At 35.3% G+C, this 20,251-nt stretch overlaps 1 protein-coding gene across 1 annotated transcript in view; it reads left to right on the top strand.

The window, feature by feature from the left end:
- The first annotated feature begins 10,381 nt into the window (after positions 1 to 10,381).
- The window catches only part of LOC127439674 (hexokinase-2-like), a 50,768-nt gene continuing 40,898 nt past the window's right edge, over positions 10,382 to 20,251 (top strand). Inside the window, exons 1-2 of the mRNA XM_051695915.1 lie at positions 10,382 to 10,607; positions 18,770 to 18,932. Of these exons, the coding sequence (XP_051551875.1) occupies positions 10,545 to 10,607; positions 18,770 to 18,932 (226 nt within the window). The 5' untranslated portion in view covers positions 10,382 to 10,544. The remainder of the gene's footprint in view (positions 10,608 to 18,769; positions 18,933 to 20,251) is intronic.

Genomic DNA, 20,251 nt, shown 5'->3' with positions numbered 1-20,251 from the left:
TTTAAAGACATCATAACAGTAGTCCATATTATTTGTGCATTATATTCCAAGCTTTCTGGGGCCATACAATAGCTATGTGTTGTATGGATGTAAAAATGGTTTGTCCCATTTATATTTTATAGGCTGGTGGATAACAGACCCGCTATGGTGTGTCCGGTAAGAGACTGCAATGTAGAACTGATGGAGTTCGGGAATAACCCATTTATTGTCACCACACTCAATACAGTAATGTAGTGGAGCTTAGTTTGCTTGATTATGCATATACATATATGCGGGTATGTGTGTGGTTTTTTAATAGTCACGCACACAACTTTCAGCAAAGGCAAATTGTATTAGGAATAAGCTTGCATCCGTCTGCATCCCGTTCGGCTCAATTTAGTTTAGGGGCGGACCTGATCACAGTGCGTCACTTTCTGAACGCTGATTGAGCGATCTGGAGGATGCTGTATGCAGACCAGTTTAGAACTGTAAAAATAGGACTAATAAAAAAACATATTAGTGAAATAATAACAATGGCCTTTTTTACAATGGACTACTTTTATGGTATTTTTGTAATGATTTTTTTTTGGTCAAAATGAACTGTTTTTGTATGGAAAAAAGCAGCGTTATAGGATTCTTGAAGAAAATATTGTGTTAAGATTCTACGGGGAGGAAAAAAACAACTTGATGGAAGTAAATTATTTTGTTCATTTTCTTTTTGATAGCCAGCTGATACAGTCATGTCATTTTACAGATACATCAGTGATGAAAAGAAATTCTAATTAAATTCATCTTTTCTTTGAGACAGCACAAAAATGAAAGAAAAGATGACTGAAACAGGCAAATTGCTAGCAATGCAGACACAGAGTTTGTCTTGTATTGTGTGAACTTTAAAAATACATGTATCTTTTAAAACCAAACATTATTCAATTTTGGGCCTTTATCGCATTTCAAGCCTTTATTCAGAAAATTATTGCATTCAGTGCCTTTACTATATTAAAGGACCAAAGAGGACCAATATTTGTGACCTCAACACCCGTGACCCCCCACCCCAAAATGGTTTGGTCCCCCCCAATGTTAAGACATGGTTGCGGCCTTGGTTTTCCACGTTTTATGTTTAAATTTTAAAATGTACACGATTCATTAATTATAATTTCTGTCAGCCAAAACACTACTTGATTTTTTTGTGACTTTTCAATTTTTTGCAATTTCATGAACTCTTTTTGTGTTTCATAATGGTTCATAAACTCTTTATATTTAGCTGAAAAGCCTATATAAGGCTATTTAATAGCCTATTACTGTATATCAGCCTGGATAGTGTGACAGCATTCCCAACTGTTATCATAAAAAAGCTTTGTCTTTTTTTATTGGCAATAACTGGGGAAACATTTAATATAATTCTTTGTATCCAAGACCTAAGGCATGTGGATATACTAAAACTTGACATTCAAAAATAAACTTACCTTGAGAAATATGAACTGGGCAGTGACAGCTAGCCCCAAGTATTTCTAGCATACAATAATTTTACATAAAACACTGTATTTTTTTTAACATAAGTATAATAATAATAATGAGATTAATTCATTCTTTATAAAACCACCAATCAGCTGTGTTCCAATGGATATTAACAACAACACTGAATGCTGTTGTTTTTTGTGAAGTAATTTTTAATGCAGCATGCATAAATATAAGCATTAATGCAGCAGATTGCATTTGCATGAACTTTGTATCTTTATTTGTTATTCTTTTTACATTTCCTTTTCTCTCAACTGGTATTTACATTCTGTAAGATACTATATTAAAAAATTGCACTCCTTCGTTAAGTGATTTTTTATCACTCAGTTTACCTTAAGTGCCACTGGTTCAGAATTTATATGCATTTAATTATGATAAATACACAAGAAAATACTGTCATGATTAGCCTCCAGTCTGAGCTAGTATACTAGAAACATACTGTGCTGTTTATCACCCTCTTTCTTCTGTAAGAATGTTAAGAAAATGTATATGAGTACAGTTCTGAGTGGCTGCTTGAAGCTATATATAATATACAATTATAATTAAAGCTGCACTAGTAACTTTGTGCTCTCTAGCGACATCTGTGGTTGAAATTTAAAACTGCAAGCAATTTGCAGAAGAATAGATTACGTCAGTCGTGTTGTGGCACTGCTCTTCTGGTGGATGAATCTCCCAGTTTGAGCTTACCTGGTCATCGGCTGTGTGTGATCATGACTGGAGCCGGAGTTATAACGTGCTATTTTCATGTTGATATTATGTTATACGATTAAACATTTGAAACGGAAATATTACTTGCTTTGATGAAGATAAACAACACTATTATTTACATATTTGAATTAATTTTATACTTAAATCCCTTTTCTGACACTACACTCAAAGCACTTTTAAAAAGAGAATAGGGGACTCTCCTCAGCCACCACCAGTATATCTTAATATGATTATTCAAGTGTTTTTCTACTATTAATTTTTGAATTGTAATTTAATTGAATTTTCAATTTAAGAGGTTAAACTCGTGATATGGCTGATAAAATTTCAATAGAAGACTGTAATATTTTTATACTATATTGTCCAGCCTCAGTTACTACAATAGCATGTCTATGCAATGCTCACAATAACAAGAATACTAAAAACATAAAACGTGGATTCAGTAATGATGAGGATAACATATACTTTATTAAATGTAAACATAATATGCTTAAATGTGCAATATAACAATTACTAGAAGTCATGCATATTAAACATGTCACAGTAACTTCACCGGACAGCATAGATACATCGCGATCGGTTAACACACGATTAATGTTTGATTCATAAAAGCATGACAAGCAATTTAAGCTTCAACAACCCTACCAGACAAGGGTGTAGATTTGGCTTGAACATTTGGGGGGGCTACAGTGTGAAGAATTTACATGTTGTACTTGCTTGTTTTGATTATTATTACCTCCCCCCAATCCCCCCTGGAATCTACACCCCTGCTACCTGAAAACATATCCAAGCATTATAGCAGGTAAACAACTTTGCCAAATGAATAACAGATAAACATCCATCTAGACTGCAAGGATGCAGTCCTGAACTGTGTGAGTGCTAATAAACTGAGTTGAACAGCGTAGTTTCTCCAGCTGGTGTTATGATTAATTGAGTCCACCAGGTAAATTGAGTCTCCATGGGGGAACCATTTGTAATGCCTGAGCAAAAACCTATCATGTAATCGTGATAGCATGTCATTGAAGTCTTCTAACTGAAAAACACAAACAACGACACATCTTTAATTTCACAATTTATGACTTCAGTTTTATACTATTATGTGTAACTTACGGTTTAAAAGTCATTAAATGTCGTATTTACAAAGTTATATCAACATACATCCTAAAACGAATTTAAAGGATTTCTACTCGGGCAGTGAATGTAGTACCCATTAATAGGTCCCTCAGCCAATGGAATTGCTGTGACGTCAGAGGGAGACCAGGGGCACGTTCAATCTCAAAATGGTGCGCACTGTTATGCTATGGTTTCCGGGTTGAACGACATGTTTTCTCGAAACTGTGTGAAACTGTGTGCAATAGGCTTTGAGGTAAGTTTTCTCTCGTTTGGTGGGTGTGTCAGAGGTGTTACCCAATTAGCAACGACATGTAAATAAACCCCGCCGTATTAAAAAGGCAGTGCGCGCACAATGGATCCAACTAAAGTCCTTTACAAATGTGTCCACCGCAGCTTAGTGTATGCAACAATTGAAGACATTAGAAGAAATATTTGCCTTGTCATCCTGAAATGCGAGGCAAATGTTGGATCACCATAATTAGCAACCACAGTTTCCACATATCCGTTCACTCGACTGGAATGTTCTCTGCTATTCTGGACAGCAAGGGCAGTGGCTGTAACATCGAGCGTATTTTGTAATATTAAACACGTATTTTAACTGATTTCATCAGGCTCTGAAAATTCTTCGAAAAGAACACAAAGAATGGCCTTCTCAGCTGCCATAGTTGCAACGCTTGCGTAACACAGCAGGGTGTTCAACGCACCACCATTTCTGTTTAAATAAACATTTTGCTACGTTTTGTCGGGGCTGAACTTGCCCCCGATTTTCAGGCGTTATTTTTTCCCCCACCTGTATTCTGGCAGTTCCCGCCACCTGCGTTCAGATTGGCTACTAGGAGCTACTTACAAGCGGTATGCGATTGGGCAGTTGACGAAGGTGTTCATATAGACCTTATTCACACTAGCGCCATCTTTGATTTTTAATGGGAATGACAACGAGGCTGTGAGGGATAGACTCTTCAATGGCAAGCATGGTATAAAGCTGTAGAATCAGAATCAGAATTAGCTTTATTGGCAAGTATGCTTCCACATATAAGGAATTTTCCTTTATGAAAGAAGCTTCCAGTGCACAAACAATACAGCAACAAGACTTTATTATACAGCAATAAAGACTTTATTAAAAAATTAATAAAAGTAAAAAGTGAATAGAAAATACAAGTATATATACAAATACACAATAAGACAATATATATATATATATATATATATATATATATATATATATATATATATATATATATATATATATATATATATAAATATTATTATTTCAAATGAACGATTTGAACAAAGGGATAGTTCACCCAAAAATGAAAACTCTCTCATCATTTACTCACCCTCATGCCATCCCAGGTGTGTATGATGACTTCTGCAGCAGACAAATTAAGATTTATTAGAAGAATATCTCAGCTCTCTAGGTCCATACAATGCAAGTGAATGGTGACTAAAACTCAGAAGGTCCAAAAAGTGCATAAAGTCAGCATGAAAGTAATCCACAAGTCTCCAGTGGTTAAATCCATGTCTTCAGAAGTGATATGATAGATGTGGGTGAGAAACAGATCAATATTTAAATTCTTTTTTTCCACTAAAGTGAGAGTAAACGTGTAGATTTACTGTAGAAATAGGACTAAAATGTTTATCTGTTTCTAGGAATATGGTAAAAAATAATTTAAATTTTTATATTTCTTAGCTTACAGAAAAGTGAGAAATACACTGTCAACTGTGAATTAAAAATGTTGTTTTCCAACCTTGCTGTCTTAAAATTATATGAATGTGTCTGCCTCCATATATTATTCAATCAGCCTAAGTTCTTGAAATAGTTTCAGTTCCAAGGGTGGCTATATGCTTACCATAATTGCATACAGTGAAACCATAGATGTTGGAGCCAGGCAAAATCGGTTTGTCAAAAAAATAAAAATCGTATTCATATCACTCATTACTGTTCAAGACAAAGTGAAATGTCACATATAACTAACTATTTTCTTTCCAGTACATTTATTCAGACATTTACTTTTACTAAAAAGAAAATCACAAATAGTTTTTCTACTGTCGGAATGACAGAGTGTCAGAAGTTATAAAATCGACAACCATCCAATCAGAAGGCGTCAAGCTGGAGACGGATAGACAACTTTTGTCCAGTCATTTGACGTCTAAATATATAAATTGCGGGAGTTGCCGGAATACGGTTGGGAAAAATATAACGCTATTTTCAGGGGGGACGTGCGAATATGACGTAATGACGCAAGGATGAACGTCATAAACCAGCGATTTCGCGCAAAAATCGAACCCGATAGTCCAAAATACAAATCATTTTTATAGGCTTACAGAAGTGAATCGGGGTAAGATAAGGACATTGTTTTGAACACTGAATGTTGATTCAATACTTTCCTGTTACTCTGCTTCACAGTCATAAAACCACACCTAAGAACACCAATACCTGAAATTAAACTACTAAACTAAACCTGAAATTGAACCTCTCATTATTAACTAGATTATCCCTCAAGTGTTTTCATGATCGTAAAAGAAAATGGACAAAATGAATGAGTGTTTCCCAAAATATTGGCTGATTCTTACATTCGCAGTCCCAAGACGTATCCATTGATCAGCCCAGTAACGGTCTCAGTGTCAATAAATGAGTTTAAACTGTGGGCCAAAGTGTTCCAGTAAAACAGGATTTATTTATTTTTAATTGTTCAGCCTGATTTAAGTAGTAAACAGGATCTTTGTTCAGTAATTACATTGTATATGCAGAGAGTGACACCTTAAAACTCAGTATTAGTTCTGGACTGGTCATTACCGTTGAACTTGCAAATGAGTTAACTACTTTTCATTGTTTTGAACAATCACTTTCTTATGCTGTCATTTCGAACTGTCATAATTAAAAGACATAAAATAGAAGAAGGCACTGAAAAGAATGTCTGTATTTTTGTCTGCTGGTCAGCAATCTTGTGAGCATAACCAAAAGAAGAAAAAATACCTCCATGATTAAAAACTACCCATGGAAATTTGGGGTCCTGTGTAACTCAGCGAGTAAAGATGCTACCTACCACCCCTGGAGTCACAAGTTAAAATCCAGGGCGTGCTGAGTGACTCCAGCCAGGTCTCCTAAGCAGTCAAATTTTGGATGCCACGGAGAATAGCGTGAAGCCTCCACACGCGCTATGTCACCTCAGTAAGGCGCTCAACAAGCCACGTGATAAGATGCACAGATTGATGGTCTCAGACACGGAGGCAATTGAGATTCGTCCACCGCCACCCGGTCACTACACCACCACGAGGACTTTGGGAATTGGGCATTCCAAATTGGGAAGAAAAAAAGAGAGAGAAAAAAAAAAATACCAATGGGAAATATTATATATATATATATATATATATATATATATATATATATATATATATATATATATATATATATATAAATGTATTCATTTCTGAATTCATGTTTACTCTTGGAGAGAAATGTCAGAGACCGCAAAGAGGTTACTGTATGTTGTATTATGTTATATATGTGTATAAATGGCAATTTCCCTAATGTTTCTGTAATGAAAACCCTGAGAATCTGACAATGATTTATTATTTTTTAATAAGCCTTTTTGTTATCTTTTAACAACTTTTCATAGAAAGAAAATCTAGATCAACAGCTTGGCTATCACATCTTATCAGCAAGTGATAAAAACAATAAGCTTCACAATTTAGCTCACAACAAGAAGTTATATAAAGCACAGTTTATAACTTACAGTAATTAAAAAAACACAAAAGGTTGTTGGTACCTGATATATTAAAGGAATAGTTCACCCAAAAATGCAAAAATTCTCTCATCGTTTACTCACCTTCATGCCATCCCATTGTATGACTTTCTTCTGCAGAACACAAACAAAGATTTTCAGAAGAATATTTCAGCTCTGTTGGTGCAGTTTAAGTGAATGTTGACCCAATCTTTGAAGCTCCAAAAAGCACATAAAGGCAGCATGAAATTAATACACATGACTTACGTACATGGACTTGCATAGCTGAAATATTCAAATAAAAATCTTTATTTGTGTTCTGCAAACAAAGAAAGTCATCTGGGATGACATGAGGGTGAGTACATTATGAGAGAATTTTCATTGTTGGTGGAACTATTCCTTTAAATCTACCATGGAGGAGGAATGACTGATAAAAATCAAGAATGAATGAAAGAATAAATTAACACTGGGACTTTAGCACAAAGACTGAAAAAATTCAAATAGTGGGCCTACTGTATGTCTTTGAATTGTTCATACAATATGCCGTAGGTGTCCTCACAGTAATGATTTTTGTGAACAACTGAGGCACCATCGTAGGTTTGGAATCCAATCAGCTGCTGTCTTACATTGATGCACCCGTGGGATGTGAAGAATTCAACCCATGCTTCTCTGATAATGGGGGACCGACTCTCTCCAAAGACATATATATGAATAGTTGTAGTGGTGTTGCAGGTATATTGAGTGCTTGCTTCAGTGTAATTGGAAAGGAATCTTAAATGTCATTCAAATAGCACCCATAAAGAAGCAGCAAAAGTTTGTTTTGCTCTCAGGTTATGAAAAGGCAGTGACATCTATCATAGATACGGACCTCTACTTCCTTCAAAAGATGGCAGTGATTTCCATGGCTTTGCATGGTCTGGTATTGTCACAAATTGGTAAATCCCTCACAGAATTTACACATTTTTAATTATTTTTGACCATCTGAACTCTCCTTATAAGTAACATGAAGTTTGAACTATGGGAAGCATCTTAGATATTGTACTCCCAATTGTGTGGGAGCAAAAGCAGAAATTGCAAATTGTGAAACGATTCCTATGAAATACAGAAATAAAGAACAGTCATAAAGAAAGAATTGCTGGTTCTACTCTATTGTGTCATATCATCTGAAACGAGACGTGCCTAATTGCACATTGACATTCTTGGTTTAGGTCACATCATACAGACGATATAAAGTACTGTATGTCAACACCAACTATCTGCAAAACCATTACGAGAAATATCTCCTTTCACCCTCTTTTGTCAAGTCGCAAGTGTTCAAGAGAAGTGAAATTCTGTACACGCATAACGGTCTGAAAAACCAAAATAAATACATTCAGACATAGAGAGTGCTGTTGAGTCCTTAACCTCGCAACAACCCTACTGCCTGAACCTACATTTAATTAATTTACTTAGATATACACCAATCAAAGGCACAAAATCTTGAGTTTGATGTAAAGAATACCATCTATTCACCAGGCCTGAGTGAATTATGCATTGAAAACATAAAAAACATGAAAAATATTGAAACACTGGTGGATGTTCAGAATAGCAGTCTACTTACTATTTCTGAAGTATTTAATATGTACACTCAACAAATAATTTTAAGATTTATGCATTTCAATTTCATAACATGTTTCCATCAAAATGAATTATCTTGCATAATCTTAAATAAAATAAATAAAAAAAATAAGTATTTTAAGTTTTAATAATTTAATTTAGTTAAACATAACACAATTCAATTTGGTGGAATATTGTTATGGAATTGAAATGCATAAATCTTAAAAATATGCTAATATATATATATATATATATATATATATATATATATATATATATATATATACATACAGCTCTGGAAAAAAAATAAGAGATCATTGCAAAATGACCAGTTTCTCTGGATTTACTATTTATAGGTATGTGTTTGAGTAAAATGAACATTTTTGTTTTATTCTATAAACTACTGACAACATTTCTCCCATATTCCAAATAAAAATATTGTCATTTGAGCATTTATTTGCAGAAAACTGGTCAAAATAACAAAAAAGATGCAGTGCTTTCAGACCTCAAATAATGCAAAGAAAACCAGTTAATATTAATTTTTAAACAACATGATACTGCCCGATTCCAGCCTTGCTGAAGCACCCCCAGATCATCACCGATCCTCCACCAAATTTCACAGTGGGTGTGAGACACTGTGGCTCGTAGGCCTCTCCAGGTCTCCGTCTAACTATCAGACAGCAAGGTGGAGGATTGGTGATGATCTGTGGGTGCATCAAGGCTGGAATCAGGCAGATTCGTCTTTGTGAAGGACACCTGAATCAAACCACGTACAAGGTTATCCTGGAAGAAAACTTGCTTCCTTCTGCTTTGACAATGTTCCCCAACTCTGAGGATTGTTTTTTCCAGCAGGACAATGCTCCATGCCACACAGACATGTCATGGTGTGGCTGTAGGACCACCGGATCAAGACCCTGTCATGGCCAGCCCAATCTTCAGACCTGAACCCCATTGAAAACCTCTGGAATGTGATCAAGAGGAAGATGGATGGCCACAAGCCATCAAACAAAGCCGAACTGCTTGAATTTTTGCACCAGGAGTGGCATAAATTCACCCAACAGCAATGTGAAAAACTGGTTGAGAGCATGCCAAGATGCATGAAAGCTGTGATTGAAAATCAGGGTTATTCCACCAAATAATGATTTCCGAACTCTTCCTACATTAGTATTGTGTTGTTTAAAAATGAATATGAACTTGTTTTCTTTGCATTATTCGAGGTCTGAAAACACTGCATTTTTTTTTTTTTTTTGGTATTTTGACCAGCTGTCATTTTCTGCAAATCCTGATAATTTTGCAATTTTCTCTTAATTTTTTCTATACATATATATATATATATATATATATATATATATATATATATATATATATATATATATATATATATATATTCAACTAGAGCACACTGTGAGGCATTCTGTCTCCTGCAATGCAGTGTGCTTGACTTGGAGCTTCCATTGACAAATAATCCAGAAGTAATATCAGAAGTAATTTCTAATTATCTCTTTCTTGACTCATTATTTGATCACACTGCCAAAAGTTAAAACTTGTTTTATTAGTATTTTTTTTTTAATCAAAAATGGATTAAAAATGCATATATATATATATATATATATATATATATTAAAATACCCAATATTTTTTGTTTAGAGGCAGGACACACCTTCTTCGCGGCCAATCAACCGCCACGAGTCCAGTGACGTAAAACTACACAAATTACTAGTGCGAAGTGGGTGGAAGTAATTGTGACATCACTTCGCACCATCATCTTACCGGGACAGCGCTAGAGAACGAGTTTGAGAAACTTGAAGAACATGAGCACGCACCCAAAGTGACTTTTAGAATTAGTTCAGTTCAGAGTATAATTAAGACATCTAAGAAAGTTACGAGACCTTCCAAAGTTGACTGAAGACGATGATCGCCTCTCATTTACTGGCATACTACTTCACTGAACTTCACCATGACCACGTCCAGAAAGTAAGTACGCTCGCCCCAAAAACCGGCTTATCAAGATTTGATACGGTGTATTGACTACTTTATCAAGTGGATGGATGGATGGAGATCATTATCTATCCGTTACGGTTCTCAGTGTTTACGGTACAAGGTATTTAGTGTTACTGACACTCTTGTGGGTCGTTCACATCCTGTAACTTACACAGGCGTGATAGCGAGGTCGGCTTTACAGCATTAAAGCTTTCGACAGTACAGATAAATTCCCTCTGAGGCCTCGACGCGTGTGTAAATCGAATTTAACTGTTTAAATCAGTGAAATAAACGTAGTAATTATTTTCCATCCCTCATGCTCAGTGTGTCATCCCGAAAGCCGCCAGTTTCCGCATTTTTATAAGTACGGGGGCTTCACCACTGAAGCATTGAGAGCTGCTCCATACCTACATGAATCCCAGAATTAATGATGATTTTTTTTTATATCATAACTTTCGCAGTTTTGTTTGCTTGTCAACACTGAATTGTAATGGTCTATAAATTAAGTAATATTACTAGTATCACGATATTGGGGAGTGAAATATGTCGCTTCCTGCCACGACGTAACTCAGCGCATGCTACTGCACTTGTAACCTGAGACACGAGCGCCCTGTTTTGAGTCACGGCTGAAAATGCGCGCCGTTTCATGAATGACAGCAGAATTCCATTATAACGTCACAATGCATTGACTTCTGTGACCTCTGACACGTCTAAAGGCAGACAGTGATGTCAAACAGTATTTGGGCTATTTGTCACACTTAGGACACTTAAAAATTTAGGGTGAATTAACATCTGGGACTTTTTTGTAACTGTTTTGGCTTTTTTTTTTTTTTGTCACCCACTTGCTAAAGACCAACACATTATATTTCTCTGAACAGATGTTATAAATGTTATATATGATGCTTCTTTGTGACACCACCACTTTTAATGATGTGTGCCAAAACTATTTAGTTTTAGTTAAACCGGGGCACTCGATCTCTTATTTACTCACCCTCAGGTCATTCCAGATGTGTATGACTTTCTTTCTTTTGCTGAACAGAAAAGAAGATTTTTAGAAGAATATCTCAGCTCTGTAGATCCATGCAATGCAAGTGAATAGTGGCCAGAACTTTGAAGCTCCAAAAAGCAAATAAAAGTATTCCATACGACTCCAGTGGTTAAATCCATGTCTTCAGAAGTGCTATGATAGGTGTGGGTGAGAAACAGATCAATATTTAACCCCTTTTGTACTATAAATCTCCTCTTTCATTTTCAATTCCACATTCTTCTTTTGTTTTTTAGCAATATGCATTCTTCATGCATATCGCCAGCTACTGGTCGTGGCTGGTCAAAGGTGGAGATTTATATTAAAAAAGGACTTAAAAATTGATCTGTTTCTCACCAACACATATCATATATCATATTACAGTATTTGGACCTTTTAGAAAAGATCAAATATCTAATGCAGACAAATTCATGCATTTTAAGCATGATTTAAGTGGCCAAATACTTACACTGTAGGACTTAAAAGTATTAAGATCCATCACTGTGCTTTAAAAAGGAGCTTAAAAATGTGTGCTCTTAGCCCTGATGATTTATGTTGCCACATCTAGTCTGTGTTGTATTTGTGGAGCTCTCTGTAGGGTGGATTAGGGTAATGTGGGACACTGACTAATGTGGGACACCTAAGCTCCAGTGCATTTATCTCTTCTTTTACAACATTAAAGTGTGAACATGACTGGCGTTGAATCCAAGCAGGGGTGTCAAGTGATTTGAATTACGTGACTTTGCGAAAGTGATGTCATAAATGTGGGCCGGAAAATCGTCAAACAGGAAGTACCCCTTGTGAAGTCCACTCAAAGGTCAATGACATAGGATTTAAACAAAATTAATGTTAAGGATATAAATCTGTTATAAATAAAACAATGTTCTAAATTGTTATCAAATTATGTTTGTGATGTATTTGTACATGAAATGTTGCAATAATATTGTGAAAATATGATAAAGTATTTTCTATTTGAAGCAATCTTTGTCGTCCCACTTTAGAAAAGGTTGTTTCGAATGTGGGACAGTCATATATACTACGTTATTCAATTGAGAAAATATGCATTAGGAAAGTTAAATGCCCTACATGTATTTTTTTATTTTTTTTTATTTTTTTACATTTTTGGGCTTATAATGCAGCAATATTTGTTTTAAGATCAGGATTCAAAACCCTGTCATGATTTGCCAGTTAGCTATTTTACGGTTTAGCTACCTAGATAGCTAAGTCAAAGAAATACCTTTTAGTCACACTGACATAAAATATAACATGGCACATTTTTTTTAATTTCATGCATAGAACAAATTAAGTTTCTTATCCATCTATAAATCGATTCCTAAATGCAGTGTTACAGATTATTAAAGATTTCAGCACGAGCTGTCCCAGATTAGAAAATCCACAAATTCTTAAATGATTTGGCACGAGGAACACTAATATACAGTACTGTGCAAAAGTCTTAGGCACATAAGATTTCACAAGAGCATTTGTCTTAAGATGGTTATTTATATCTTCAGCTTTAGTTTGTCAATAGGAAATATAAATGTTAGATTCCCAAACATTACTTTTGTAAATAGAAAAAATTAGAATAGAAGAACAGGGAGCCCTGCAACGGATGTCATGACCCCAACAAAGCCCCGCACTGAACATTGAGTCAGTCTGAGATTACATAAAGAGACAGAAGCAATTGAGACAGCCTAAATAGATAGAAGAACTGTGGTGAATTCACCAAGGAGCTTGGAACATCCTATCTGCCAACAAGCAAGAAAAACTGTGTCCAGGTGTACCTAGGAGAATTGGTGCAGTTTTAAAGGCAAAGGTGGCCACACCAAATATTGATTTAGCTTTTTTGTGTTTACTGGACTTCGTATGGTGTTAATTGATAAATGAAAACTATTTATGGCATTATTTTTGAAGACATCCTCACTATGCAACATTTTTCACAAGTGCCTAAAATGTTTGCACAGTACTGTATGTGCCATTTTCCCTTTGAGTACAATATCTGAAAATTGTCTTCTGATTTAATAAGGGAACATCTTGGGGATTTCATAATGATATAAGGTGTTGAGATATAGTTTTGGCTTCATGTGGAAATATGGTACACAAGTCAGAAGTGTAAAAAGTGTCCCACATTACACTAATCCACCCTATATATGGTCAGGAAAAATTCCACCGGGTTTTACATTCGTTTCAGATTATTCACTGCCCACACTCCAACCTTCATTATTTCCTGGTGTTATTACACACTGGTCATGAGTTCAAGAGTCATGAAATGTCTTGTGCAAATGAAAGCAGTTCCTTCCTCTTTTGAGTCCCTTCTTCTTCTCTATTGTTATCATGACAACACATTTTGTCACCTCATGAAATTGTTACTTTCCCCTGCATGCGCTGGGGTCAAAGGGTTAAGATAATGTAAAATGTAAAGTTAGTGTTTAATTTGCCATGAAATACAAGTATTGTACAGTTAAGCAATGCTCTTAACTGCAAGTTTCAAAAATGTTTCCTTCAAGCAATTTGCAATAGATCACAAAATGCAAAAGTGTCAACTAAGTGTAAAGCACCTACAACTAACTAATCGGTAACACTTAATGAGTTATCATGAACAAACTATGAAAAAAAGATTAGTATTGATCTTTGTTAATGTTGGTTAATAAAACTGCAATTGTTCATTGTTAGTTCATGTAAGTTCAAAATGCATTAAAGGAATGTTCAGAGTTCAATACAAGTTAAGCTCAATCAACATCATTTGTGGCGTAATGTTGATTACCACAGAAATGAATTTCGACTTGTTCCTTTTCTTTAAAAAAAAAAAAGCAAATAAAAAGGTTACAACGAGGCACTTACAAAGGAAGTGAATGTGAATGAATTGATCTAATGTTAACATATACAACCTTTGATTATAGAACTGTATTAGTGTATGGTGAAATAAACAGTAACCAAGATTAATTAATGCTGTAAAAGTATTGTTCATTGTTAGTTTATGTTAGCTAATGTTGTTAACTGATGTTAACAAATGGAACCTGATTAAAAATGTAAAATGTTTCCAACTAGTATTGGCTCTGCTCCATAGTCTTATTAAAAAAAGACAAAATTAAAACAATTACCAATTACTTTTCCATTCCTCGGAGAAGTTCATTTAATTTTTCATTTAAAACTTTTTGTCTGTGATCTTTGTGCAGGCCTTCTGTAGCCGATAGTTATTCACTTATCTTTGTGCTGTCTACTGTAACATGCTGCACAGTATGTATCTGCTTTCTGGGCCTTGCTGTTAGGTCATTGAGTCAGATATTTATGAAGCCATTTCAGCAGGGAGACAGGACCTTAAGTTCAAGGTGACTAGCAATATAGACGTACAGTCACAATCTGTTGTTACACCTGATTCCAGAATGCAGATCAAACACTGTAAAAATGTATGTAATTTAGGCGGAAATGAATATAAAATGCTACATATAAAAACGTTTAAGTGGTTAATGATAGTTACCATAACATATACAGTGAACAAAAATGATGTCTAACAAGTCAATAAATGTTTTTTTTTTTTTTTTTTAATATATATACAGTAAAATACTGTATTTTTTAGAGGTAAACGTTTTATGGTCACTGTACTTTTTACCGCAAATTTCTTTCAACCACAACTGCGAAGTTTTTTTTTTTTTTTACTGAAATTTTATTTACAGTGCATGAATGATGAAAAATGAAAACGCTGAAATCCGCGGTTGGGGGATGGTGTCACAAAAGGTCAACATGGGTTCAATAAATAAGAAGTCGACTTAGTTTTACAGATAATTATGTGCAAACCGTTGCTTTATGGAACTATCGGTTATCGGTTAAAATTGAGAGGTTTTTTTACGTTTATATATAGGCTACAAAAAGTTTAATCTTAAAGCATTGTAACGGAGCCAAGACTCTGTCACCATCACTGTTTATGGACTAATTCACTATTATTAATGGGAAATGTTATAAAAAAAGACACGCATGACATTTGACAAGTGGTCGCTGATGATGTACTATTGATGATGATCTACTATTAATTAATTACTGCTCAAACAGTATTTATTAGCCAATATGACAATGTTTACATTGTAGTGATTCTATTGTAATACTTTGTAGATAATTGTAAAAGTGCATGTTTTGTTTCCCTTATGTGTTTGCGTGAGCTGAAAGCACAGACATTGTAAAATAAGAGTCCCTGGTGTATTTTAGGCTTGTTTATAATAAAAAGTCCTGCGTTATGTACCAAATCTGAATTTTTTTCTAGTTATTATTTGGATTTTGGTTGCACATCAAACATGTATCTGGGATTTTACTCATTTTGCACTCTTGCAGCATCCATGTCTATGCCCGTCACAGTAAGGAAAGACTAAGAAGTTTTTTTTAATATTCAATAAATTGGTATGGAAAACTATCGGACGGTTAATTGGTTATCGAACGTTTCCTTCGTTATTGGGTCGGCAAAATCCACTATCGGCCCAAAAGAATCTTTTTTTCTTGGGCAAATCTATCTCTTTTTTTATGTGGCTGTACAGAAGTTGACTTTGGAAAAATGAACCTGCCCTGAGAAATATTAATTGAAGTTAAAAGTGTGACAACTAGCCCTGGTCTGCTCTTACATATACATACCTATCTATAGTCTATGTACTGTATTAGTGCATAGAAGCTGATTTATTCACCGTGTGATCTTGTTGCCCTATGTCTTATGTTGGACAGCTGTATGATGTTTTTGTCACACTGGTGTCAAGTGTCATTTTCTAGAAGCCGCCATAGGGGTTTCGCCTCTAGTTCTTAGTATTTACAGAGAAAGGCCAGTTCTCCCGTTGAGGAGAAATATGTGAGAATAGGTGTGAATATGTACGCTGTCTGCGTGTTTTCATGTCGGTAGCTAGAATCTAATGTGTTTGAATTGTGTAGTATATGTGCTCTTGTTCAGATACTCCCCGGAGTGAACTCTTAAAGGAGAATTCAACCATTATTGAACGAAAGTGTTAAAAGTTAGGCAGGTACTAGTGAGGTTTCACCATTAATAAAAAGAAAGTGTAATTTTTTTATGTAAAAAAACCTAGGCAATCCCAGCTTAATGTGCAGAGACTATAAATAAGCCATTTGTAGGTTGATTTCCCAGAAAAGTGTCTGTGGCCAGAACATCCGTTCAGACTGCCCGACACAGCAACATTGACCCAACTAATGGCTTGGGTTTGGGGTGTTACTCTCTGGGGATATTCAGAAATGCTACAGTACTTAAAACAGCTAATATTTGAAAATTAACGGTAAATAGCGCTAGTGGGACAGAAAATACAAACTTTTCCTTTAATCTCCCCACAATTGTACTGCCACAGATTTGAGAGAGAACTACTTTTATTTTACAATCTATAAGGAAGTCGTTTAAAGCAGCTCTTTCCTCATCTAATATAATGACTTTTGGGAGCATCTAATATGAAAGCACCATCTGACCTTTGGGTGAAATGTGGTACGTTATATTCTAGCTTCCCCTTCTTGTGAAAGGATTTTCAGCTGGCATAAGAATGGTGATAATGACCTGACGGTCTTGTATTACTCCTGGCCTTTAAAGAAAAGCTGCCAGACAAAGTGCTTTTATGTTCCACGGTTGTTATAGGAAAATTAAGATAAATGTAGCTTCATCTTTGCCCACTTGTTAATAAATATATAACTATTTTTTTTGTTAGTTTGTTTCTATATGGCTGTGTTCAGAATGGAATGCTATTTTACGGCATACTGCACAGTTTGATTACTATTTTTAAAACAGTATGTGAAATAGTATGCAGTATATACTATTTAAATAGTAGAATGCGACTTTGTTGTCACATGACCTCAAAGAATGTTTAATTCAGTGAGTAGTGTCTAGGTTTCTCATCAATAAACACGACTATGTTGCATTTTTAATTTGCAAAATGTGTTTTTTTTTTAAATAAAATTTTGTAGTAGTACAGACTACTAGCGGCATGCGAAGTGGAATGAGTAGGATCATGGTAGTTTGTCATTCCGATCACATCCAATGTCATGTCACCCTTTATGTATAAGTGATATTTTTACCAATTGAAATCTTTTCAATTTAGAGGTGATTGCCATTTCAAGTAGGCCAGAGACAGTGTTGGGTGTAATCTAATTACTTTAGAGGAAATGTAATAGTTGTGTATGAGTCCCTCAGTTGTCCTAAGTGTCAAAAGCTGGATCTCATAAAATTTATTGTGTATATGTGTATGTGGTGTGGGACTTTTAATTATAAAGAAGCACACAATACATATGGGACTTTTATTTTGAAATGTTTGCGCTCCCAGTTGTGAACACACTGATGGATGATTCCCTGAGAATGTGACTCTGATTCAAACTGCTAACCTGAGCTCCTGAGTTCAAACCCTCAGTTCTTTTCGGGTGATTCATGAAAAAGATCCGGTTCAAAAGAGTCATTTGTTCATGACTCTCTTACCGTGGTTGTTGCGTGCAGTGCAGCGAGCTCATCACAACAGAACTGGTGAAAAGCGGGTGCGCGCTCTAAAGATGTATTCGATAACTCACAAGATGATATCTGACGAAACCGCATTTGAACTGCCAGTGGCGACTAGATTTTAAATTATTGTCGCAGTCAATTACTTTTGGTCGCATTTGTGACCATTTTAGTTGCAGTCTGGAACCCTGTGGGTTACACACATTCCTCACTTTTTAGAGTCACTAAAAAGTCATTATAAGGGAGAAAGTGTAGATTTGAGTGCATGACTTGTGTGCCACAATGAACGAGGAAGAAGATATACACGTTATTTTGAATTCGCTAAGTGGAAAAAAACTAAACTTGAGAGTGTAAATAACGAAATAACGTAAAAGTAAAGTGATAGTATGTAAAGGAGTAAAATATTTGTTTGTAGTGGATTACTTTGACTAACTTACCCAACACTGGCCAGAATGTAGAAATAAGGAAAAGGTTTGTTCAGTTTTCAGAATATAAAGGCTATTTAATCTAGAATCATAAGAGTAGGTGAATGAACAGTGGATGAGCTATGATCGCTTCGACTGACAGTATCAGAATTTAACGGTAGTTTTGAGAGTGATAGAATTTGATGTAGTCTTGATTTTAATGAACCAAACAAATGTATCAGATATTCAATGTTTGTCTGATATTCTGTCTCAGGTGGATAAGTACCTGTATCACATGCGGCTGTCCGAGGAGAACCTGATGGATGTTTCAAGGCGGTTCAGGAGGGAGATGGATAAAGGTCTGGGCAGAGACACTAACGCGACTGCAGCTGTCAAGATGCTGCCCACCTTTGTCCGCTCCACACCCGATGGAACAGGTGATTTCACATCCCTTATCAAACATTAGATGAGATTTTAACATTTCGAGTAATAAAAGATGTAAGAAAAAATTAGTTTAGTAGCTTTACTCCATGACAAGAACAGAAACTACAGTTGATTATCCATTAATGATTAATGTGAACTTTCCTGTTAACCTGAGCCACTGCTCAAGGTACTACAAGTACTTTAAGCAATTATACAAACACTGATGCAAGCGCATTGCAGACGGGCTTGGTTGAAAACACTTGAAGACACTTGAATAGTTCACCCAAAAAATGAAAATTCTCTCATCATTTACTCATCCTCATGCCATCCCAGATGTGTATGATTTTTTTTCTTCTGCAGAACACAAACAGAGATTTTTAGAAGAATATCTCCGCTCTGTAGGGCCATAAAACGCAAGTGAATGGTGACCAAAACTTTAAAGCTCTAAAAAGCACATGAAGGCAGCATAAAAGTTATCCAAAAGACTCCAGTGGTTTATTTAATGTCTTCTGAAGTATTCCAAACAGTTTTGGGGTGAGAATAGACCAAAATATAACAACTTTTTCACTGTACATCTTGCCATTGCAGTCTGTAGGCACGGTCATGATTTCAAGCTGGATTACATTTCCTAGTGCCTGACGCATGCGCAAAACGCTATATTGCGCTAAGAAGTGTAATCAAGCTTGAAATCATGATCGCCAAGGAGATTGCTGATGTCAAGATTTATAGTGAAAAAGGAGTTACATTTTGGTCTGCTCCCATCCAAAATTGATTGGATTGCTTCAGAAGACATGGATTACACCACTGGTGTTTTATACATTTATTTATTTTTATAAAACCTTTATACTGCATTTTGTGTGTTTTTGTTTTTTATTATTATTATTATTATTTTTTTTTTTTTTTTAAGCTTTAAAGTTTTGGTCACCATTCCACTTGCATTGTATGGACCTACAGAGCTGAAATATTCTTCTAAAAATCTTCGGTTGTATTCAGCAGAAGAAAGTACTCCAAGTCGTACACATCTGGGATGGCAAGAGGGTGAGTAAATGATAAGAGAATTAGCATTTTTGGATGAACTATCCCTTTAAAGAGCACCTATTATGGTTTTTAAACGTGCCTAATTTTGTTTTAAAGGTCTCATACAATAGATTTACATGCATCCAAGGTCAAAAAACACTTTAATTTGCTCATAATTTAAATAGCAGCATTACCTTTTATTCCCAGTGTCAAAAATGACTTGTTCAATGATCCGTTCTAAAGGATTCATTCTAAACTCCTCCTTTCTGAGAGCCTACTCTGCTCTGATTGGTCAGATGTCCCAGTCTGTTGTGAT

Source organism: Myxocyprinus asiaticus, chromosome 4 (assembly GCF_019703515.2).
Source record: "Myxocyprinus asiaticus isolate MX2 ecotype Aquarium Trade chromosome 4, UBuf_Myxa_2, whole genome shotgun sequence".
Classification (NCBI taxonomy): domain Eukaryota; kingdom Metazoa; phylum Chordata; class Actinopteri; order Cypriniformes; family Catostomidae; genus Myxocyprinus; species Myxocyprinus asiaticus.
The sequence above is the reverse complement of the archived record's forward strand: the minus strand, read 5'-3'. Positions and strand labels throughout refer to the sequence as shown.